The sequence below is a fragment of the Nannospalax galili genome, unplaced genomic scaffold (assembly GCF_000622305.1).
Source record: "Nannospalax galili isolate Female #2095 unplaced genomic scaffold, S.galili_v1.0 scaffold735, whole genome shotgun sequence".
Lineage (NCBI taxonomy): Eukaryota > Metazoa > Chordata > Mammalia > Rodentia > Spalacidae > Nannospalax > Nannospalax galili.
In genome coordinates this window covers 4,526,794-4,552,040 of record NW_008337053.1, presented here as the reverse complement: position 1 = coordinate 4,552,040, position 25,247 = coordinate 4,526,794, and the positions used below count along the sequence as shown (strand labels likewise).

The window sequence follows — 25,247 nt, the reverse complement described above, 5'->3', positions numbered from 1 at the left end:
AAGCATTTGGCTAGCCCTTTTCTGTTTGAACCACAGTCATTCTTAGAGCACTGTAATTTCAGAAGATACATGATATTATTTTTATTAGTTTTCTGAATCTTACATCAAACTGTCTCTACTCTGACCCAAGCTTGTGGCCACTAGTGGTCAAAAGGCAAGTATGAAAGGAACGACTGGACTTCTCCATTGAATTGGGAGCAGATGAGAGCATGGCCTCTTAGTCCTCAGGCAGCCCAAGGTTGAAAGTAATTGGTGCTGGGATTTTAAGAGTATTTGTTTCCGAGTACCCTGTCCCTACACTGTGTTTGGGTGTGCGACATGTACAGTGGGTACTAATCACGTGGTTTGTAAATGGAAAAGGAAGGAAGGCGTGACATCAATGTCAACAGAGATGTTTGACTCTTTGCATCTGAGTGATAGTTTTTCACTTTTCAGTTAAATGCAGTTCTCAGATTCCTTGATTGGCATTAAACGGACTCTGTCGTATCCAGGGGCTGCAGGGGCATTTTACCAGCTAGCTCCTCCTAACTCCTGGGATGAAAAAGAGCATGATTTGTTACCAACATAAGTCCAAATGCCAGACACTAAGACAATCCTGAAATAAACTGAAAAAAAAACTTTAAAAATGAATTGGTTTTCTGCTCTCGTGTTTAAAATTTATGTATGAAAATTCATACCTGGGGTTTGAAAGACAAATGAAAACTCATTTCTACCTCCTCCACTAGTTTGCTGGTACCTTCTCACACAACCCTTCTCTCATAGCCTTACCCTGCTTCGGTCCCTGGACGCCCACAGAAGTGCTCTTAAGTTGGGAAGTTTGACAAATGCCATAGACTTAGTTCTATTAATGGTGATGCTAAAATTTTCTAGGAACTATGGTTATTAAATGAACTAAAATGGGGGAAATGTGAAAGCTATAGGACTCAAAAGACAGGATTTGAAGCTGTTTATACACAATTGTACAAGACAAACTTAGGCATAGAAATCCATCACCATCACCATGATTACTACCATTACTACCTTCATTATCACCACCACCACTAGCACCACCACCACCATGATTACCACCACTACCACCATCACCATCACCACCACCATAAGTAATAGGAGGAAAATATAAGATAGGAGAGCATCTTTATGACCTTGGAGGAGAGAAAAGATGTTTTCAGCAATACTGAATGTGTAAACTATTTCAAAACTAAGGATTTAACAAAGGTGTCACAGACAAACCGAACACATTTTATGCCTCAGAAGGTATTACCCTACACTACTCAAAATCAGGAAGTTTTCTCTTCTCCTGCCATTCTGTGTGAGAGCTGATTGAAAAGAAAATTCCCAACTGACCTCTCCTACAAGTTCTTACCTCACACCCAGGAGAAGGACTGTTGGTATGTAGAGGTCAAAAAGAATCTGGACAGACCTTGCTGGTTCCTCTCAGCTTGCTCCTGGTAGATGGTAGCGTTTTGCCTAGCCATATTTCTACACATAGCACTAAGCCTAAGCTTGAAAATAGATGGTTTCCCTGGGAACACAGTAGCTGCAAAAGGAATAGTTGTTTTGTGAATGCTATGTCTCTATATCCTATACATTTAAATACATTGAGGTGGTTGTTCTTTGGAATAGAGGAGACTAGGAATTAATTTCTGAAGGCTCCTGTGCCCAAAAAACCTTTTTTTTTAACCAAAAAATCTAGTTTCTTCTTAATTATGTGTGTGAGTGTGTGTATATACATGTGAGTGTGGGTGCCCACAGAGTCCAGAGGCATTAGATTTCCCTGGAGCTGGAGCCACAGTTGATCGTGACTCGACTGACCTGGGTGCTGGGAATCAAACTCTGGTCATCTGCAGGAGCAGTCCACCTGGTAAACAGTCCAGCCTGGTAAAACTTCAAAAAATAAATTTGTTAAGCTTTTCTCTTGTTAGCCTGTCTTTTGTCATGAGACTGTCGATCACAATTCTTGTGATAGATCAAAAGGGAATTATACCTTTTCATATCTACAGAGGTAAGTGCCAGGCAGGGAGATGTTTGCATTGTGTGAAACAGACAAGGAACTACTCCTTGATTATGGGATGGATAAACAAAAGACTTCATATATAGAGAATGTAATACTAGATAGTACATAGAAGCTATGCACTGTTTACCCACAGAAACATGGAGAGATTCAGAAAACAGTGTTGCGTGAAAGAGAGTAAGAAAGGCCATGATTTTATACTATCATCCCTTACATTTACCAACACACACACAAATCAGTGTATTTTTCTGTAACCTTCATTACTCCATAATCTCTACAAGTGTAGAGCTGACAATATTCTGATGTTTTTAAAGTATTCTTGGCCTCTTTAACTTTGAGAATATGATAGACACTTTTAAGATACATTTCTTAGATGAATGATATGCATATACAACCTATCTATCTAAAAACATTGAGATGGGGGCTTTTGTAGGGAGGAGAGAATGGGGATGGGGATAAAGTTGGAGAAGAAACAAATACATCATCCACCTTCCATTGGCCGAGTCATCATATTCATTCCATTTTTTTTAATCTGAGGGGAGGAGGAAGTCTGAGGGAAAAATATCAAATTATAAATATTGTTATAGGGTACGGTTAATTTTGACTCTTTGCTCCATCTATTTTCTATATTTTCTAGGATTTTTATAGTGAGTAGTGTTTTATTTTTAGTATCTCTAATACTGAACATGTCTTTCTTATTCTTGAGAAGGTTAATGTCCTGATTCCAAGCTCCTTCCCCTGCTTCTGTTATCTGCCCTGCCACCTTTGCCCATCCTGCCTCCCTCAAACCACACACACACACACACACACACACACACACAGAATTTTCATATTTGGGCCCTTGGTCAACAGAAGACAGCACAGCCTGTTAGTTTTCTTAAGACTGATCTTTGGATTCTAGAAGACCTGATAGCCTGCCTTCGATCCTGCTCCACTGCAAAGCTCTGTCTGGATGCTGGGTCTCAGCTTCTTGTAGTTCATCTCAACCTGGGGTCTCCCCTAGTGTTCAAGATTGAATAGTACTCCCCACTTAATTCAAGTCCTTCCTGGAACATCAGGTGCGACCTTATTTGGTAATACTGTAGTTCCAGGTATAATTAGTTATGATAAAGTCCTGCTACAGTAGGATGAGACCTAAATCTAAATGTAGTGGTATCCTTCTAAGAAAAAGAGAGGCAGAGAAACACACAAGGGGATTCCATTATGACAACAGAGGCAGGGATTGGAGTGATGCGCCAACAAGGCAAGGATTGGTAGCAACCACCAGAAACTAAGAAGAGACAAGTAAGGGTTTTCCTTAGATCTTTCAGAGAGGAAGACCCTGGCTGACACTTGACTTTGGACCTCAGCCTCAGTAGTGGGGCATAACAAAGTTCTTTTGCAAGTCACAAAATTTTGGGGACTACGTTAGCCCTAGGGGAATAGGTAATTCTTAGAATAACCAGGCTCAACTCTGAGGGTAAATGCCTGAAAGACCCTGCTTGTATTCAGTCTCCCATCCATGGACCTGTCATTATCAGCATCCCCTCCCTAAGGAAGGAGGAGGGAAAGTGAGAGAGGTCAACTTTATATTTGTTATTCTAACACAAGCTCCACAGTAACACAAATTAGAGATAGGGTTCAAACTTTTCTTTAATGAAAAATTGACTTGCTCCATGAAGCCAACAGAGGGACACAGGTCTTTTCAGAGTCTGAAAAATGCAGCAGCAAGATTAAAATTCAGTGGAATCCTTTCCATTCTGAGGCCATCACTTCTGAACATATTCTCTCTGGCACATCTATTGTTCCAGTACTTTGCAGCAAACAGTTTGACTAAGTATGGAACATAGCCTCTCCTACCTCCAAAGGTCAGAGTGGTAAATTGTAACCAACATGGCTCTCTGGTCTTCTTCCCCCCGACCCGGCTTCTGTCTTGGAGAAGTTGAAGAGCTGGCTCTACTCTGCTTTCTCTCTCTTCCAGCATGGCATATCACTGTGGACAGGAGATGCAGGGGTTTGGGAAGCTCACAGCGAGAAGGCTGTCCAGGAGGTGGACACCCTCTGACTGTACTGTGGCTGCATCGTGATGATTCGCCTGCTTCCTGAGATGTGCCAGTCCTTTACTCATGCGACCTTCACCCCCTTCCAGGAAGGCGCTTGTCTGCCAATACCAGTCTCCCAACGCCTTCTAATCTGTCCTCCCAATCCCTTTTCTACAGCAAGAAGATTGGATCTTTCCGAATTGCAGATATGAGTCACTCAGTCACTTATTGCTGAAAGCTTCTGTTCACTCACTATCAACCTTACAACAGGTCCAAATTCCTGCCATGGGCCCCAAAGGCCAGGTCATGCCTGAGGTTCTCATCAGCATCTTTATCACCTGCTGCTTCTCCCTTTTAATCCTCACACTGGGTGCATCCCAGGGTGCTCACAACTCTCTGACTGGGCCTCTTCCCTCTCTGCAGCGGGCTGGTTCATGCACCCTTTCTATGCTGGGAACCTTTTTCTTTTCTTTTCTTTTCTTTTCTTTTCTTTTGTTTCCTGTTTCTTTCTTTCATGTCCGTTCAGCTAAGTATTACTTTCTCTGAGAAATCTTTAGGCACACACTGCCCCCCTTATTTTTGTGACTCTTCAAAGAATGCCCATGTCTAATAAGCTCCTTGAGGGCTGGAGTTTTTTTCTGTTCATTACTTTATCTCAGCACCCAAACCACAGCCTGTGGATGAGACTCCAGCAGTAGCTGCAGAAATGCTGAGTATTCAAAGAGCTCTATACCTAGTGTTTATCTTGTTCTGATGCTCTGAGTCATATCTCCCACCATTCTGACACTTAGTTTTTACATTTAGTCTGAATGTGAATTTACTGCCTCTACTCTGATAGTGTATGCAGCTAAAATGATTAATTTATACAGCTCTGTGGCCTTCTTTCATAGAAAATTCCCTGTATATCCATTTGATTTAATTTGTGTTACTACTCACTGGCTAATTCCCTTGAAGAACCATCTCCATTTTCTCTCTATCTCTGATATTTCAGACTGATAGCTTCACTTGTAGGAAATGATTTTTCCAATTTTTTTTGTGTGTAGTGATGAATCTTTTCCATGGAGCTATTTTTCAAAAACACAGTTTCTGTCTGTGTTTGGCAGGAGCTCCGCCTGCCCGTTTCCTCCTCCCTCCTCTTTGCTTTTCTGTCTTTCCAGCCCACATCATTTCTTTTCACAGCGATATTTTAACATTACTCTTAGCTTATTCAGTTTTAGTGGTCTGTCTGCATTTTTTTTCAGTTGAAAATATTTCCTTGGCCCGTTTCTAACCATGGAATTAACATATATAGCCTAGATAGTTTTCTTGTTCTCCAAAGATCTGCTGAGGAGGTGAGAAGCTTAGCTCAAATCAGGGAGTGCTCAAAACAAGGAAGTGCTGAAATGGAAGCTGTGATCATTGGGAGGTCTGTAGGCACTGGGAAGCCAAGGAAAACTCTGGAGCTCTATGGTGAAAATGAACAGTGCTTATGAGTTTCAGGTTCTATGCAAATGGCTTTGTGTTCTTACATTCTTGATATCATTTATTCCTCACCAACACTGAGAGCTCATTAGACATAAATTTACTCAGCTCATTTATTTATTATTGGAATAATATTTGCTGAGTGCCTGGTAGGTACTAGGCCTTTCTGGAAGTTTAATGGAATGAAGTGGATGAAGTTCTTAGAAAATTGGTGAATCATGATGCCACCTAGAGAGATGGATGGGCTAGAGTGAGAGAAAATGTTTGCATGGATAGATAAGCATCTGTTTTGGAAAAATCTTAAGCAGTTTATCTAGTCCTTCCCACTTTCCATTTTTAAAATAAGAAAATTAACTTTTTAAAACATGATTAGTAGGAGATGGAACCCAGGTCAGTCTGATTTCAGGGTGAGTTCTTTGAGCTCACTCCCTTCTTGAGAAAATGAAGCATGGCTGTGCCGAGTGCTTGCTGGATCCTGCCCCTTTTCACATCCTCTTTAGCATAGTGGCCTCCTTTATCCCATATAAGCACCTGCCACCCAATCTATAGTCTCCTAATATACTGATACTCTTGACAGCACAAACCTAGAAAAGTAACCTCATCTGATTTTAGACGTCCTTTGTGATGCAATGAAAAACTGGCATTAAAAAGACACATTGTGCAGCTGGTTTTCCTATGGTGCCTCATTAATGCACACTCTGGCAAAAGTGCTTCTCTAGATACTTAGCCAATAAAATGGAAAAAGACCAAGAGAGCTAGGGTAGAGTCATTTTTGTCTTATCTCCCTAAATAAGCCAGTCCCTGGATTTTGCTCTCAGGCACAGGGGTCTGTGACCGCTACCCCAGAGTAGACCACCAACAGACATGCGCACTGAGACTGCACCTTACCTGCGCATGCTGGAACCATGCTTGTGCATACTGGGACCACACCACATCTGTCTGTGCTTAGTGAGGGGCAGGCTCATCAGGACATCACCTGACAGGTGCCTGAGGTCCTTCTCTCTGCTCACATTGTGTGTCATCAGATGTTCAAGCACAGGGATATCCCTGAGGATGTTGGGGATGATATAAAGGTACTTTGAGTACTTTCCTGCCACATTCTCCTCTACATATTCCACCTACAAAACACCTTCCTTTTAACACCTGCAGCCTTCACAGCTTAAAAAATATTTTCCCATTAGAAAATGAAACAATTTTCAAATCACTTCTTGCATAAACAGACATTTGTTTATACTACCAGCAAGCTTCAAGGAAGTGTATTTCCTAAGATGTTGGTTTATAAAATTTTAAAATCCTAAAAATAGCCAAGGCATGTAAGAAATTGATGCAAACATTGAGATCAAGACAACTGCACTACCTCTGGCTGGCCTGGGCCTTCACTCCACTTCCTGGCTCCTTGGCTCTAGTTGGCCCCAGTTCCAATGTACTCTGTGCTCTGGACACCATAACACAAAGGCATTTCTCTTGTCCTCCTCTTCCCTGTTGCTTTCGATAAGTTTGCAAGCAGATTACAAACTGTCATCTCAACAGCTTTACCTTCTACAATCGGATCACACTAGAATCACAGCAGGTGGTAAATTGATCTGATTTATCATTATTTGCATTTTTAATTTGAGGTATTTTGGGCTCAGGGAGTTTTTTATGGGTCTTAAAATGACAGCACAAATACCAATACATAATTCATCATCTATTTTTTATAATACACACAGTTAAGAATTACCATTGCCGAACGGAAAGGTCATTATCACTTTAAGTAAGATGAAATCACAGTTTTAGTTTCTTGCTTCCTACCCTTCCTCTCTGTGGTCTGTAAGAGCAAATTGTCATGCCTGAAGCACAGGACAGTGTCAACAGGAAAGGCCTTTTTGATGGTACCCTTGTCCATCTTCAGAATGTCCAAATGGTGAGACACAGATACATGGATACACTGATGGGTTTCCTCAGTTCCCCGACTTAGGAATGCTTTTAAAAAGAAGCAAAATGAGGGAGCAAGAGGGATTTCTGCATTGCATTCTGCATCCCCTGTTTCCAACACCCTAACCTCACCCAGGAACCCTCCCCCCCCAACCAGTCCAACAGGCAGCACTGCTGCTAAGCTCCACTTCAGGGAAGACACACACTCTGTCTTCCACACACCATGCAGTGCAGCCTATAACCAGTCCCTACCCAGCATATGGATTTCATTCCCCCAACCAGCCTGTAGCCTTCTTTAGAACTTTCCCATTGTACCACGCCTATCAATGGCTATTAAATAAATACCTATGTATGGCAAGATTAAACCATAGACCAAGTAATCATTTGCCTCATTAGCTGAATTGATTAGTCTTTTTTTGGGGGGGTTCCCTTTCATTCTCTTCAGCAACTGTTTTCAGAATGCTTACTGATTTACTAGGTACAGCTGAGGCACTGGGAAGGTTCTAGTGACCACATCAAATTTTAATACCTTTCTAGATCCAAGACAATTAGAGAGACCTAAGAGAACCCTTGAACAGCGGCATCTGGCTTCAACTACAAGTTATTTATTTATTTGTATTATCTAATTTTTATTTTATTTTATTATTTTTTATTTTATGTGTATACATGTATTGCCTGCATGTAGGTAAGTGTACCTGTGTTGTGCAATGCTGTCTGTAACTTATTTATTTGTATTATTTAATTTTTATTTTATTTTATTATTTTTTATTTTATGTGTATGAGTGTATTGCCTGCATGTGTGTGAATGCACCTGTGTTGTGCAATGCCGCGGAGGTCACAAGAGGGCTTTGGATTCCTCTGGAACTAGAGTTAAGAACGGTTCGTAGCCGCCATATGGGTGCTGGGAATCGAACCCGGCTCCTCTGAAAGAGCAATCTCTCCAGCCCCATCAACTACAATTTAGTAGATCTTGATGTCAGCTGTTCTTCTTACTGACTAGGTTCAAATCTGATAATAAATTAAAATGACTCCAAAAGCAACAGCCAAGGCAACTGAATTCAGACTTATTGTGGATAAAGTTTCTTGTCCAGGAAAAGCCACCTCAGAATGTTTTAAAGGATGTAGAGGGTGATGTGTGACATATTTCCAGTGAATCTCTGAGGGTTTTGTATGTAACTGATGATGTCCCATCATGCTCATGTGGCTATTTAAGTAGCAACATGTCCCCCGGGAACAGCGGACTCATCAGGAATGCACTCTGAAGAAGCTACTAGTCCTTCATTGTTTTGTTACAGTTTGATTTCTTTCCTACTAAGCTGCTTTCTAAAAGATTCATAATCTCGGGAACACACATGCAAAGATACCTGAAAAAGTGGTTAAGTTCCCAAGGAGCAGTTTCGTTAATTTGTAATGTGCCATTTGTTGACATCTGGAAAGACAGTATTTCAAAGGTAGCTCAGAGGATGCTGATAGCCAGTGAGGGTGTTTAGCCTAGTTCTTGTTCTAAGCAAATCACTGTGTTGTGGAAAAGATAAGACATCATGTCAGTAGTGTTCCCAATTTTCTACAATTTTCATAATTTACTTTTGAAATCAAAATATCATAGTAGATGCTTTCAACAAACTTCCAATTTCCAGATATTAAGTCCACTGAAATATGCCAGATTTTAGATTTTACTGAAGGAAGCAAACGGCTCAGATATATTTCCAAATGTTAGTCTAGCATCATTTTATTTAGGCTGGCGTGCTCCCAGATGTAAGATAGAGAACTGTATAATCCAGATAATCTCATCCCCCAATTTTTTTCTCTTGTTGTTTTTCCTCTTTGACTAGAATTAATATCTGAATTAATTGTCTTAAGCATTTCGTCACACAGCCTGAGCAGACTCTGTCTGAACACTGGGGAATAAGTAAAGCTCCTCTGACCTTTGATGGGATACCTTTGGTTTTCAGTGTCAGGCTAAGGTTACTGGACAGAGAGAAGGAAAGAAGAGGCAATACTGATAGCTCCCGGGAGCTTCTCTGCCTACCAGGTTTTCATTTACAAAATAAAAGGCCATGAGCAATGCAGGCATTATGGAAATAGCTCTAGGTCAGTGGACAGGTCCGAGTTGGAACAGATGGAATGAAATAAGCATAATGACAGGATTCCTTAGCTGCAATGGGTGGAGCTTTGCAAACTCCCATTAGCCTCGCTGTCTCTGACTGGTGAGATGAGCTTCTTCTATAGATAGGCTCCTATAGTCTCATAACCAAATTGTCTCTTTTAGTCCCAGTTCACAGCCTCTAGTTCACTTGATTTACTAGTCAAATCAATTTCCAAAACTCTAGCTTTTTCATTTTAGTCCCTTAATCACAAATTTGTAGTGGACATTCACTTCCTACGAGATGCATTCAAAGCACTCAGGCTGATGCTCAGGGTCCTGAAAGATCCGCCCCTGCCCCTCCCTTCTGTATTCCACTGTGTGACTGGACAGGAAGCCATGTTCTGATCATGTGGTGCATCCTGTCCTCTCCCTATCCTGGGCTGTTCTGGGTCTCCTTTTCACTTGTCACATCCAGATCCAACTCTTCCTTAGTAAGGCCCAGTCCTGTTCTAGGTTATTCTTTGAGGTCTTCCTGAACAACGTGGCCAAAGCCTCCCTTGCTCTGAGGCTGTACCCATCCTTGGCCTCCTAACTGTAGGGACAATTCTTGTATTGACAATTGATTGGACAATGAGCTTTTCACTTGTAGGTGACATCTTTTCTCTACTTGATTGCCAGTCCTGTGTGTGACGCCTCTTTGTATTACCATGGCATCAAGCCCATACTAGTCTATCAAGTAGCAGGATGGAAAATAATGAGTCCAGCTAGGGTTCCTACTCACTCTGCCACACCCTCTGCAGTGAAGAATCCCTTCACCTTTCAGGTAAGCCAAGAGGAACCGTGAGGCTGAATGCATGAACAAGGCCTTGGGCACTTGTTTGCTGGGGTGGTTAAGAGCAGGTGCTGGGTCTGGCTGCCTAGACTAGAACAATGGTTTTGCTGTTTTCTAGCTCTGTGTTCAAATACACAATGGGGATGATAGACCCATGATGCATGGTTGTTGTGGTTAAATAAGATCTCATAGGCCAGTTAGGTGAGCACTTGGCATGCAGTAAGTGCCTCTTCCTGTTCAATGTCAGGTCAGTCTTTAAGAGGGAATGCCAGATGACAGTGAAGCAAAGGGCCGCTCTTAGTCTCTGGAGGGGGCCTCTATCCTTTAGGGCTGGCCTGCAAGGTGGAGGCATTATCAAGGTAGCCGAATTTGAGGGCTTATTTACTGGAGTGACAAATTCAACACTTTAAGAACAATTTTATTTCCCCTTTCTCTTGTCTCCTCCACAGCCCAATGACAGAACAACAGTAGCAGGTTGCGGGGCATAAGAAAGACCACCCCTGTGGGCTATAGCAGCACACACATAGCACTAGGCGGGCAGAGGCAGGAGAATTAGGAGTTTTAGGCCAACCGGGGCTACACAGCAACACCTTATCTCAATTTTTTTAAGGTCAAAATTCTTTTTATCATCATTCTGAAGCAGATTCTACGATCAACACACTCCAGACCAGAATGCAGCCCTGAATGAGACTTAACCCCACAGTGAAACGGCAAAGACATCTAAGCCCCAACTTCAGGGTTGTCAGGTATCCCGGACAACTCCCCAGTTCCCTGCGTTAGGGCTGGTTCACAGTACCATCCTGAGCAGGTCGCTGGTCTTTTGCCACAGACATGGGTTTGGGCAAATGTCTCTTTATTACGCTTATGCAGTTTAAAAGATCCCACCTATGGGCTGCTTTTCCTCAGCTGCCAAGACTGAACTGTGTCACCCTTCCCCTGTTGTGAACCTCAAGGGCAAGACCCCCTTTCACTTCTTTTCAGACTGGCAATCAACCCATTTTGCTATTAGATAACGTGCAGGAGAGCCCCTGGGCCATCTGCCTGCAGGATGGTGAGTTACCTTGAATTCAGTCTCTATGTTGGCTAGTCTGGCTAACTCGTTGCTTAGCTCCAGGGCCGTGAGGACAGGGTCTTCACTAGACAGGGACAAGTAGGCGGCGCTCGCCAGTCCTTTGTAGGCGTTCATGCGCGAGCGAGAGTGGCTGAAGGAGTCCTTGCGCTGCTTCTCCGTGCACTCTGCGCACTTACAGAAGTAGTCGTGGGGCCGCTCGATGCGGGCGCCCTTGAGCAGGAGGATGTGCACGATCTCGTACTCCTGGCAGTGCGCTGCCAGGATGATGGGTGTGATGTCGTGGGAGAAGCGCGTGCCGTCCTCGTCGTAGGCATAGAAGTCGTCATCGCGCAGCTCCTGCTCCAGCGGGCTGAGCGTCAGGCGCTGGCCCTGGGCGAAGGCTGGGTGGTTGAGGATAGCCTCCACGATGCGCACATAGCCCTTGCTGATGGCCAGCAGCAGAGCGTCCCCGACCCGTGCCAGGTTCTCCTTTTTCAGCAACAGCTCGGTCACCTCCAGATGTTCGTTGCCCACGGCCAGCTGCAGAGCGTTCTGGCCCATGTAGTCCACGCAGTTGAAGTTGAGGGTCTTGGATTCTTCCAGCATTTTCCTGACCACCGGAATGTTGCCATACTCAGCCGAGTCCAGAAAGCGCTCCTCCTCAGGCGTCAGGCTGGTACCCTTCTCGTTGAACATGTAGGCAGGACCCCGGATGGCCTGGCGGCGGCCCTTCTCCCTCAAGGTGGTGTGCCGGCGCTGCATGTTTTTGAAGGTGCTGCTTCCCAACCTGGAGGACAAGAGAGAGACACTAAGTTACTTTCCCAAGGGTCTGGGGAACATCCAGGAGCAGAGCCAACAAAAACTGAGATATGATTGGAAACGTTTAGATATTAAGCATTAAGACAAGTTGGGGGTTGGGGCTGGAGAGATGGCTCAGGGGTTAAGACCACTGACTGCTCTTGCAGAGGACCCAGATTCATTCCCAGCACCCACATGGCAGGCTAACAACCGTCAGTAACTCCAGTTCCAGGGGATCTGATGCCCTCTTTTGACCTCTGTGGCCATTGCACTATGTGGGTGCACTTACAATACATGCAGGCAATACACTCATACACGTAAAATAATAAAATATTTTTAAAAAGACAATTTGGACTGCCTGAAGTACTATTTTTTTCAAATGGAAGAATATTACTTATGTAGTCTCTCTGTCCCTGAGGTTAGTGGAGTGGAGCAGAGCTGAAAGTGGGTTGAGGTGTTGTGAGAAGAAGTGGGGGTGGAGAGGTTGTGGGGCTGAAACAGGCAAGGGCTATTGGTTTTATTTCTGGTTTGTGGGAAGCAGAGCAAATCACAAGCCTCTCCACTCTCTTGGTTTTCTTCACAACTTGGACAAATTTGTGTACCACGGTGTGGTGTGAGGTTGCATGGAGAACCTACTCACTGCTGGTTTCATCCTGTTCCTCCTGGTTTCTCCTTGGGCCCAGTTCTCCCTGGGTTGCCCTTATAGAATTGGCCTCCACAGTTCCAGCTAGGGTAAAACTGAAACAGCATGCATGCATGGTCACATAGCTCTGTTTCTACATTTGGTACAATTCTATGGGGGCCATATTCTCTGGTGCTCAGACAAATTAAGCACCTACTGACCAGCAAGATGTGACCGGTAATGGGACTGGAGTCCTTGCCTCCTATAGAGGGTCAGAAGATCAGCCTTCTGGAGGGAATTCAGCCATATCTCAAGGCTGGATTCAGTTCACCTGGATTCAGTCTTATGGGCAGAAAAAAAAAAATAGCTCAACTTGCATGCTTTGTTAATTTCTAGATTATTTTAAAAAATATTTTATTATTTTTATTTTACGTGTCTGAGCGTATGGCCTGCATGCAGGCAGGTGCTCCCATAGCCTGCAGTGCCCTCGGAGGTCAGAAGAGGGTGTTGGATCCCCTGGAACTGGAGTTACAGCCACCATGTGGGTGCTGGGATTCAAACCCAGGTCCTCTGCAAGAGCATCCAGTCCTCTTAACCGCTGAGGCATTTCTCCAGCCCCACTTCTAACTTACTGTTCTTTCTTCTTGTGGTGTGCTGTAGAAGTTAGCACTAACATTACTAATAACAGCAGTTAACATTTGCTGAGCACCCATTGTGTCCCAGGTGCTACACCAAAAGTTTTAGTACATCAACTTGTATAATTCTAATATCAAACTCATGGGGAAGGCATTGTTATCCTTATCTCAGATGCCGATGCTGAGAAAAGGGGTTTGAGAGACACTCTTTGAAAGTCAGTGTGGCTCTGGTAGCTTTGAATCTTTAAACAAGTTACCTCAGAGTTTGCCAAGGTTTTTTTTTTTTTTCTCAAAAATACCATTATTTATCTATTCATGTACTTATTTATTATGTGTGAGTGCTCATGTGTGCCACAGGAACCATGTGGAAGTCAGAGGACAACTTTCAGGAGTGGGTTCTCTCATCCACCACGTGGGTTCCAGGAATTAAGTTCAAGTCAGGTTTGGCAGTAAGTGCGTAACCACTGAGCCATCTTGCTAGTCCTTGCCAAAGTTTTAAAATGACAAACTAGAGAGATAGCTAAAATCACAGCACTTCATCTCTAGCTAGCTTTGAGACCTTGAACAGGTACCTGGTTTATAGTTCCCAGATAAGAGCTATACAATAGAGAGGCTAGACCAGTGGTCCCTGAAAGCCTCCATGAGCTTCAACATCTTAAATGTTTCTGATTCTCCACTTGTGCTGGATTTTCCCTTTTCTACTCTTATTCATATTATCTAAGTGATATTAGGGTGGAGTATCTGTTTTAAAGATTAAAGGGCTGGAGAGAAGGCTCAGTGGTTAAGAGTACTATCTGCTCTTGCAGAGGACCGGGTTTGGGTTCTAGCAACTACATGGTGACCAACAACTGTCTGTAACTCTAGTTCCAAGGCATTAGATGCCTTCTTCTGGCCTCTGCAGGCGTTGCATGCATGTGATGCACTTATACATATGCAGGCAAAGCACTCATACACATAAAATAAAAATAAATTAATTAAAAAATAAAGGTTGGGACTGGAGAGATGGCTCAGTGGTTAAGAGCACTGGCTGCTCTTGCAGAGGAGCTAGGTTCGATTCCCAGCACCCACATGGCAGCTAACAACTATCTGTAACGCCAGTTCCAGAGGAACCTGATGTCCTCTTCTGACCTCCATGGGTACTACACAGCATGGGTGCACTTACATGCAGGCAATACACTCATACATATAAAATAAAAATAATAAATAGAATATTAAAAATAAAGGTTAAGTACTTAGAGATTTGCTTTAACTATTTTCCATGGTCCTAGAGATTGTCTTCCTAGTACTAATGATGTCTCCAGCACAGAGAATTGGCAGTATTTCACTTAAGCCAACAAAGTATTTCACTTAAGTGAAAGTAATTAACACAGCAAGTCTTTTAAATGAAATCTAGTGTTTTGCAGTTAAAAATAAGTGACAATTAGTCTTGTGAACTTTTGAATTTTGAGCTCCATTATTTTTCTGCTCATTTAACCTTTTGACCTGTTCCAGACCCTTTTGATTTAGTGTGAGTGGGGGCCTATCTCTACTATAAAACAAAGACTGGAGGTCAGAGCTGGGTACTCTAATTCTGCCTGGAGCTGAGTCACACTTCTCTTGGGAAAAGCTGCTATACTACCCAGTTGAACAACTTCTTCATCTGCACAAATTTAAAGAAATAATTATGGGCGACCCTCTTCAAAGGCAGCTGTGGGTGATAAATCCTGATAGTGAGCTCTGCATGCTTTAGGAAAAGAATCTCAACTGTTACCCACTTTTCTAAAGAGCCTTTGATGAAAGATTACTGGGGGCAGATTGTCAGGATTCAAGTTTATGAGCTCCTTCTGAGACCATTTCTTCTCATATGCTGTCATTTCAGGGAGGGAGGCTGCTTCTTCATGCCAAAGGCAGATCCTAGGTGAGGATCACAAAAGGGAGTTATGGGTAGCATGCAGGTGTTTATTGGTATACGCTTTTCAGAAGGGGGGAAAGAAGTACCACCTCCTTGTCTCCCCAGGGGGCCTTGTTCTAGGGGATGAATGAGCTTAGTTTCGAAGGTCTGTCTTTTCTGCACACACACAGGTAGAAACAACCCACAGAAGAAATGTCCTCTTAGAATTACTCAACTTGTCCTAGGATAGGTTTCTGCTCTCTCAGGAGACTTTTTCTGGACATAATCATCACAACTCAAGCCAGGAAAAAGCAGGGCATGTGAGCTGTGTGTCAGATACGAAACAGCAGCTATCCTCAGAGAAGCAGACTCTACAGTGAGAGTCCATGTCACCTTTCTGCTAGAGGTCTGTTCACGAGGGATAATAGTTCATACTACAAGGTCAAGGTCACCCAGCTATTACACAGCAAGAAGCCTTGAGGAATAAATTAAAAGGAAATATGGTAACCACTGAACCAAGTCAGAGCAGAGAAACTTTTCACAGGGAGAACTCAAGTACCCAATCTAAATTCAAAGTCTATATGGCTATTATAGGCACTGAAGTCCAAAGCTTAAAAAAATCTTCAAACATCATTTGTTAGTTTCCCCATTACCAAAATAAAAACAAAAACTAAAAGAATCAAGGTATTAACAACATTCTCATCTTCTAGATGAGGAAACTGACATAGGTGAAATGAAAAGTCTAAATCTTAGGGCCCAAAAAGGTATCATGTGATATTTCTGTGTAATTATAAAGTGTGTATGTGTGTGTCTCTGTAGATATATGTGTGCCTTTGTGTGCATCTCTCTGTGTGTTTGTACGTGTCTCTCTTTTCTGTCTCTCTCTGGTATGTATGTATATGTATGTGTCTCTGTATATATGTGTATCTCTGTATGTTCTGTGTATATATGTGTGTGTGTGTGTGTGTGTGTGTCTGTGTCTGTGTGTGTCTATCTGTGACTGTCTGTGTATGTCTGGGTCTCTGTGTGTTGTGTGTGTCTGAGTGTGTAACTGTGTTTTTGTCTGTGTGTGTGTGTGTATGGGTATGTCTCTGTATGTTCCCAGTGTGTGTCTGTGTGTGTCTTTCTCCATGTGTGTGCATGTGCATTTCTGTGTGTCTTTGTCTGTGTGCATGGCTAGGGCTTGTCAGAAGGGAAATTGTCTTCACCAGTTGTCATGCATTTTTCTGAATGACCTTGAAAGCAGATGTAAGATGAAATAAACAAGCCTATCTTTCACAGCCTTTGAAAGTATCAGCTTTGAGATACATTTGCATGTTCAAAAATGATCAGTTCTGCTCCTTTTCTAGTAGATTTGTCATTAAAAATGTAACTTTATGAGGTGTCAAGCCATGTACATATATGTAGCAGCGTATAATGGCATGTGCTGCTCAGTGCGATTGCTTCCAACCTGAGGGCTTCACGGCAGACCCTGAATTGACTCAGATACTGACACAGGATATTTCAGCTCACTGTGGTCTGCTTGTCAGTTCTGACCTTTCTTATCCTGGTACTCTCCTAGTGATACCCATTTCAACATCTGTATACTTAGGAATATCTTTAGCTATTTTTTTGTCATTTAATCTTGCTACTACAAATATCTATGGCTTGGTACATGTATATCACATGGGTTGAAAAGAAGCCACCAAAGATAACACATCATTTGGCACACAGCTGGTCAGATTCCACACTCAGGAACCCAATGTCTTGTCCTGCTAGACCTGATTCCAGTTTTAAGGCCAATGGGTGAAAGGATGCCAACATGTAATTGGCATCTGATTGCCCTTACTTGAATATTTTTCTTAAAAATGAAGTTTAAGTTCTAGGTCAGCTGGGGCTACAGGGAGACCCTGTCTCAAAAAGACCAAAAAAATGAACTTTGAATATAGATAGCTTTTGTCTGAATATATTGTTGAGATAGAGTGATCAAACTCATCAAACACCTCAATTTCCAGAAATGCATACATTGACATTTAGTATCATTGAGAAGAAGAGTTCCAGTGGAAACAAAACCATGTTTGAGAGGAGGAGTGATTATTAAACTCCCTCTGGATCCCTCAGATGCTATTTTTATCAAGCTGCTCTTACTGATGCATCAGCTAGTGTGAAGGAAGCCAGATGTGAGTAAGCCGTGAGAGTGGGGATCTTGTACCTTAAGTCCAGCTGCAAATGTGCGTGAATTTGGAGTTAGGGTTGTAGTTAGTTACCAGTGAAGAAAAGGTCACTTAAAACGTCTTTTTTTTGAGGTATTTGTCTTTTTTCTAAAATTGCTACATGTATCAAAGTTCTCTGTGGAAATTATCCAAGCCTGAAATCAATTCAGTCTGGAACATTCCCCAGCTGGATGTAGACTCAAACAAAATCCAAAATTCAGACCAGGCACTCATGAAAGTCCAGCTTTATTCTGCGCCTCCTTTCCTTAATACATTAGTTCTGAGTTTTAGCCCACAGCAACAATGAGGAAAGAGGCCAGTGGTCTGTGCTCCCAGGAACCTCATCTCTTTCTGGATTCTTCACAAAAGAGTAAATAATATACACCAAATGTCCTGGACACATTGAAGACAGTAAAGATCAAAGTCTTACATGTGGATACCCTTAAATACACAATTATTTATATCGGTTCATATTTTACTCTATATCGATATACTCAACTTTGTTTCAAATAATCATGATAATGATAGTTAACATACATTACACATTCACCATATGCCAGATACTGTGCTAAGTGCTTTATATGAAATGAATGACTATTCTAAATTATCATATGATAAGCTTAGCTATTTTCCTAAATGACTATTCAATCATAGCAATCAACATTTATATGTCAGTCTTTATGCCTAGTACTTCGCATACATTGACACTTTAAGTTCTGTGGAAGTGCCACATCATTTCCGTGGTATTCCCATTCTCACTTAACAGGTGAGGAAATGAGGCTCAAATAAATTGAGCATGTTTGCTGACACTCAATGTACGGACTGTGCACCCCGTTAGGAGTGTGCTTTGTCTGATTTTGTAGCTCCTGCATCTGGCTGGTATCCATCTTCCTCTTGCATTTTTTTTTCTAAGTTTCTTTTTTAGGATTTTTTTTTTTATTTGATATAGGCGAGTGTTTTGCCTGAATGCATGTATATGTATTATATGCATGCCTGGTGCCTGCAGGGACCAGAAGAGGGCTCCAGATCCCCTGGAACCATAGTTACCCATGGTTATGAGCTGCAATGAGGGTGCTGGGAACTGAACCTGGGTCCTCTGCAAGAGCAGCCAGTGTTCTTAAATGCAAAGCCATTTCTCCAGCCCCAAGTTTCTTTACTCTGTGAACTTTCCCATGGGAGCTCAGGATCCTTGAGAGCAAGGGAAATGTTTTTATGTGGTAGATGCACCTGGCACCTACCAGTGATGTTTTTTATGTAGTCAGGTAAGTTAGTTCTCAAACACTTGAGCTGGATTGATAATTTATTTTTTAAAATGATAAAACAGGCTGGGCATGGTGGTGCACACCTTTAATCCCAGCACTCGGGAGGCAGAGGCAGGCGGATCTCTGTGAGTTCAAGGCCAGCCTGGTCTACATAGTGAGTTCCAGGACAGCTGGGGCTACAGGGAGACCCTGTCTCAAAAAGACCAAAAAAATGATAAAACATATTAATTATTATCAATATGCATCTTTTTAAATAAAAAAAACCACAGGAGTCAAATAATCCTATTACTTTTATTTCTTGTTTCTGACTGACAATTTAAAAAATAAGTTATGAGTTTCAGAGAAAAATAAATTTCCAGTTGGCACCACTAAATAATTGGGTAGACAGAACAGCTAATATTAGAGAGTATATTAAATCCTTTGAGTGACTTGGACAGAAAATGGAGACATTTACTCTATCAAACTCCTGGAAATTTTGTGAATTTACAAAGGTATGCAACTTATTTCTATGTTGCTGAAATAATTGACATAAATTACTTTGTGGCTAGTAAGCACTCTAGCATCATTGAATATCATTAACTGTGTTGCAATAATTGGAGCTCTAAGGCATTCAGATTTCAACCTAAGCTAGTGACAGTGATATTTGAATATTGAATAAAGGGGAAGGGGTACCTAGTTACTCCATTATATACATGAGTTCATGTATTCTGTGGTCAGATTATACAAGAAACAAGCAAAACATATCTGTGCTATTCATTGTACTGTATTAAGTTTATTAAGATACACTCTTCGAGCAATTCTGCTAATGTGGGTTTGCTTTTCCATTTCATCTAGAATTGAAAAGATCATCTGGTATTCTGGAATGTTAAATGGTTCTATTAGTAATTTTTTCTCACAAAATATCATTATTTAGGGAAGAAGTTATTCTCAGTATTTACAAACTACCCTATGGATTACCATCCAAATAAACTGCTGCTTTGCTGATTTTTTTTTCTTTTTAAAACTCTTCATTTGTCTATTTGGATTTTTCAAGTTATGAAACTGGATGTCTGAATCTTATACTTCACACAGTTTCAGATAAAGCTAAAGTAACAAGCTCAAACTGTTATGTTAAAATTAGTCTTGGAATAAAATATGGATGTATAATCTTCTGAGGTTTCATCTACCTCTGTAATAAAAGAGTCTGAAATGAACATCTGTGATTGGGGAAAAGACAGACTTTTACGTTGTAAAATGATAGTCTTGGAAAAAGTGATGTGCTGAATAGTTACTGAGGTGGGGTGGGGTGGGCTGATTGCCTGTGCTAAGCAACAATTCCTGATGGTTCTCATCCAAGATGCCACATGCATTCTGCAGTTAGTCACAATGAGGTGCCATGTAGTTATGGCTTTTTTTTTTCTGGGTTAATTACTGCCTAAAGGAGTTGGTTGGTCTATATATCTCTGAGATGAAGAGCAAGTAGTTTTGGAAATAGATGTGAAATTAGAATTGTGACATATAGCCTTGGCAAGTTGCTGTACAATTGAATCAATGTCATTGTTTGAAAGATATTAGAAAGTGGATTTATACGATATCCATAATGAATATTCTGGATTTAATGTGAATTCATTCATAAATCTGATTAAGTGTACCCAGTTCCTTAGAAATAGGACCAACCAGCAGGTGGCAGTCCAAGGCAAAAATTAATCGAGTGCCACCAGACAGGGTCAATCAGTATTGCCTTTTTCAAATCTACCCTGAATCCATTAAACCTTTAAATTACAATTAATGGCAGCAGAATCATAGTTATAACTACTCAGTCATACCTAAGTGAATCTGCAACTTGGACTTAAAGGAAAGTCTCTGTGATCTCTAGTTTCAGAGCTTATATCTGAAGCCCTGCCCAGATTTGTATTTCTTTTATTAAAAGCATGTTTATTATTTTGAAATGAATGCTCAAAGGAGACATATAGCCAAGATCATATTTTAACAAGAAATAAAAAAGCAAAACAATAGGCTTCTTATTACCACCTGTAGTTCTCTAATGGTGATAATCTCTTCGAATGTAGCCCTCCTCCTCCTCCCAACTCCATATTTATATTGAAATCAAATCAGAAAAGCTTTCAGTAGTGAAAAGGGAGAGATAACACATACTGTCTTCTAGGAATAAAACTAATACTACTCCAGCACAAAAGAAGCAGGATACCAGTCTCAGTTGTCTATTTTTAAATGGTCTTGTAAAGTTAGACATTCAATGAAAGGAAAAAAAATCCTACCAATCTTGCCTATCGATAGGTAAGAAAAATTTCATACCCAGATTTAGATCCAAAAATCTAAGCAATGCTGGAGAAAGGGCCAGTAAATAAAAGTTTAATTTCATATTTCGGGGAGAAAGCGATCTCTACTGGAAAAATCAATATGAACGAACCGTCATCGTCACTTACATTGAGGGTGGAATACGCAGGCTTGTCCCTCTAGATGACCGGAATCCTGTGCTGGGTCGCGGGAATCTGGCTCCCCATGGGTGGCGGTGGAGGAGGTGCCGCTGTCCGTGGTGCTGAAGTATAGAGCCGCTCTAGAGTGGAGTTGCGATTATGTGGAAGTGCGCCCTGCTGTTCTTTGTGCTGCCATGGTAAAAACTCGCCTTTTGTAGCAGACTCGCCTTACCGTCCTTTTCCTAATCTGGGGGAAATTTCCCAGACATCATGAAAGATAAGCATTCGTGTATGAGGCTGGCATGCAGCGTGAGGATGGGCTGGTATAGTCCCCACCCCTCTTCCAGACGCAGCCTTGAAAGGGAGAGAGCAACTCTGTCTTCCTACCACAGCCCCTCAGGATTGCTACCTGCCCCCTTTTCGCAGAATAGTGCTTAACATATGCACTAACTCCTCCCCTACACCCCACTGGCACACACACCACGCACACCATACACACACACACACACACACACACCTCACACACCACACACACCACATGCACACACACACACACCACATACATACCACACACACAAACCACACATCACTCAAACACGACGTGCACACACACACACGACTGGCACACACACCACACATACCACATGCACACACACACCACACATCACTCAAACACGATGTGCACACACACACACGACATGCACACACACCACACACCATACACACCACATGCACACACACCACATACACCATACACACATACACACACACCACACACACCACATGCACACACACACCACACACAACATACACACATACACACACACCACATCGCACACACCACACACCACATGTACACACACCACACACCACATGCACACATGGTATACACATGCACATTACATACCACACATGCACACATGCCACATACACTTACCACACACATGCACACACACCACACATATGCGCACACACCATACAGATATACACACCACATAACACACATACACACACACACACCAGTTATATAAGGCAGGATTAATAACAGTATTTATGGTCTTAAGTGAAAAATGAGGAATGAACTGATTTCCTACCTGTTGGTTAGGACGTATTTACAGAAGGTTAAGGAGAGGAGATAAGAAGAGAACTAAAACCAGAGGTGACAGTGACAATAGTCTTCTTTCTAACCATAAGGCCACACCCCACTTTCTCTTCTGAGGGTGATATGCTTTCTAACTTGATTCTTTGTTTCATGATATTCTAGCATTGCCTAGGATCAAGAGGAGGTTACTGCCTAGCTATAGTCTGATGTTGGTAAAAGAGATTTTATTAGTTTTACTTTTAACTTTTAATATTTTGGAAGGAAATTCCCAATGTACAAATCCATTTTTCCAAAAGTTCCCATTCCCTCCAACTGGTATGTTACCAAGTGGTCTATAACTCTTACACACTAGGGTATCTTGATGACATCACTGGACAGAAGCAGCCTCAGTTGAAATATTGCCTATATAAGAAAAGTTGTGACTGTTTCCAGGATCTATTTGGGTTGCTGAATAATAAATCTATGTGCTTATTCTCTGAAAACAACTCATGAATTAATAATAATTGACACCCTGTAACAAACACCTGCCTCATGTGCAATGCAATACTTAAGATTAAAAAGTTTGGCTTATAATATATTTTTCACACCTCTATTCTGTTTTCATATGCAGATCAGATTGTACTGGCTCATTAATATATCACTAGTATTTTCTCTGTGTGATATATGGAGAGAGACCCCTGGATTTTAACTTATTTGCTAATTGTGTGATCTTGGATGTAATATCTTCATTGAATCTCAGTCCCTTTGTATGCAAATGGTAGGTAATAACAGGGCTAACAATGCTTTTTTACTAATTATTATGGTGATAATTGAGATAATATATTCAAAGCACCCAAAAGAGTTAGCATTTAAGGCAGTACTAGATACATTTGAATGTTCTCTCTCCCCTCTTTTTTCAAGGTGGTTCTCTAGTCAAAATTTTCTAAGGAGATGGATGACAATTGATTTTATCCATAAACCTCCACTAAAGCTTTCTATTATTAATGACTGTGCTTTGTTAAGTAAAATGCTGTTTAAAAAGAAAATTTCTTAAAGTAAGATTTCTTTTTTCTTAAAAAAAGTACAGTTCTGAAAGATAAGGGATTTTTGTTTTTCTTTAGAATCAGAAACAAGTTTAATCATCTGAATACAATGCTAGTGTTTAAGAACTCTGTAGCATTACTGATGTGTAGAACAAGATACATGTGAAGCTAACAGAAATGTCTTACACAACTGCAAAGTGGGCAGCTTAGTTCTGGTGCCGAGATCTCCCTGTGATTGCAGTTCTGCTCATCATGATCAGTGATCAGTGTAGAATAAGCACCCTTAATTAGAAAACACTTTCTCAAGAGCACTGAGTTGGGACATTCAGTTGATAATAATGGGGATGATATGTTCTGCTTAAAAAAATAACCACAAGTTTCTTTGCATGAAATTCTGACATAAGCCATGCCCTTGTTTCTATTCCTAATAACCTCATTGAAGAAAACACATTAAAATGTAACAATTATGAATAAAGTCATATAGAGGCATGTATATATCTACCAATGAAGGGATGGAAACAAGGAAGGGGTGACAGAGAGAGGAAGGGGAGAATTAATTATTTCATAGATGTTAATTAATTGAAGAAAGGTCAGAATCAGGCCAGACAACTCTTCAGCAGTGACGGGATAAGACAGTATCTCGTGAAGGATGCAGTCTTTTGAGTCCTCATTATTAAGTATAGTGCTTTACCATTTTCAGAGGCATTTGATTCAATGGGCAACTAACTGTAACCTGAAAAATGTTACACCCATATGGAAATACGATATTAAATATGCAAAACACTGAAGTCATTAGGTCTTTACTCTCTGCAGTGAAAATCAAGAAGGCTCTTGGAGTAAAAGATGTCTAAGGTTCTTAAAGTTTCAAGTTTTGCTTTCTGTCAACTGAATCCTGGTACTTGGGAGGCAGAGGCAGCCTCTGTGAAATCGAGGCCAGCCTGGTCTATATAGCTAGTTCCAGGCCACTTGGGGCTACAGGGAGACCCCGTCTCAAAAACAAAGAAAGAAAGAAACAAACAAGAGCTTAGAGCACTGCCTGCACATGACTTAGCATAGACCTTTCCGTATTGCTCAGCATCTTGCTCTGTAACTGAACAGTGAACATTTTCAGACTTCTATGTTCCATAGTAACCTAAGCAGCTTGTTACAAATACAAAACCACTCTTGACCCAGAGAATTGCCTTTTTGCCCCCAAGAACCTCCCAGTTAGTCACAGTTGGACACAACACTGCTTCCCTTGATTCCATAAATCTCAGCAAATCATTTGGGATATTCTCTCTCTTTTTCTGTCTCAGAACATTCTTAAATTACCTATGCCGTTTTGTTTGGTTACTGGACAGATGTGACTCTTTTCCATAGATACATATTCAGCAAAATCTCTAGATTGAGCATTGTGTGGCAAAAATTCTGTGTTCCAGGCTGTTTTCAAGTCATGAAAAATTGTGACTTGCTGGGCATGGTGGCCTTTAGTCCTAGCACTCAAAAAGCAGAGGCAAACAGATCTCTGAGGGACCAGCCTGGTTTACATAGCAAGTCTGTCTCAAAAAGACCAAGAAAGAAAAAGAAAAAAATAAAATAAAAATGTGACTTTATTCACAAACTAGAACTAGCACTGTCTCCTTTCTCCCTCAAAATAATATGAAATATTTGTTCATATTCTGCCCTGAAAAGAGGTTTTCAACACTGTGGTAAACAAGGAGTCTTCTTTCAATAAATGGGGTGTGCAGGGATGGCTTCCAACTCTCATATCCTTCAAGGTTTGTTTGGTGGTGAAGAGCTAACCTAGTCACATCACACCATTTCAAGGGTCGATTACATTTATGAGTTAGCAAGGTGGGAAGGTATAGGGCATTTTAGGGACACCCTTGCAAGCACTCATTCCAGAGCTTCTGCCACACTGGGCAGATTATCATAGTTTGATTTCTCCTTCAGCTCACTCCTGCTTGCTCCTCTT

The 25,247-nt window shown here is 41.5% G+C and overlaps 1 protein-coding gene across 3 annotated transcripts in view; it reads right to left on the bottom strand.

Annotated features, from left to right (window-relative positions):
* Positions 1-21,391, bottom strand: part of Trpc7 (transient receptor potential cation channel subfamily C member 7) — a 140,035-nt gene extending 118,644 nt beyond the window's left edge. For all 3 annotated transcript variants that reach the window (XM_008831821.1, XM_008831824.1, XM_008831825.1), the window contains exons 1-2: positions 21,179-21,391; positions 11,386-12,163 (exon numbers count right to left, since the gene is read on the bottom strand). In XM_008831821.1, the coding sequence (XP_008830043.1) occupies positions 11,386-12,163; positions 21,179-21,180 (780 nt within the window). In that variant the 5' untranslated portion in view covers positions 21,181-21,391. The remainder of the gene's footprint in view (positions 1-11,385; positions 12,164-21,178) is intronic.
* Positions 21,392-25,247: the final 3,856 nt, after the last annotated feature.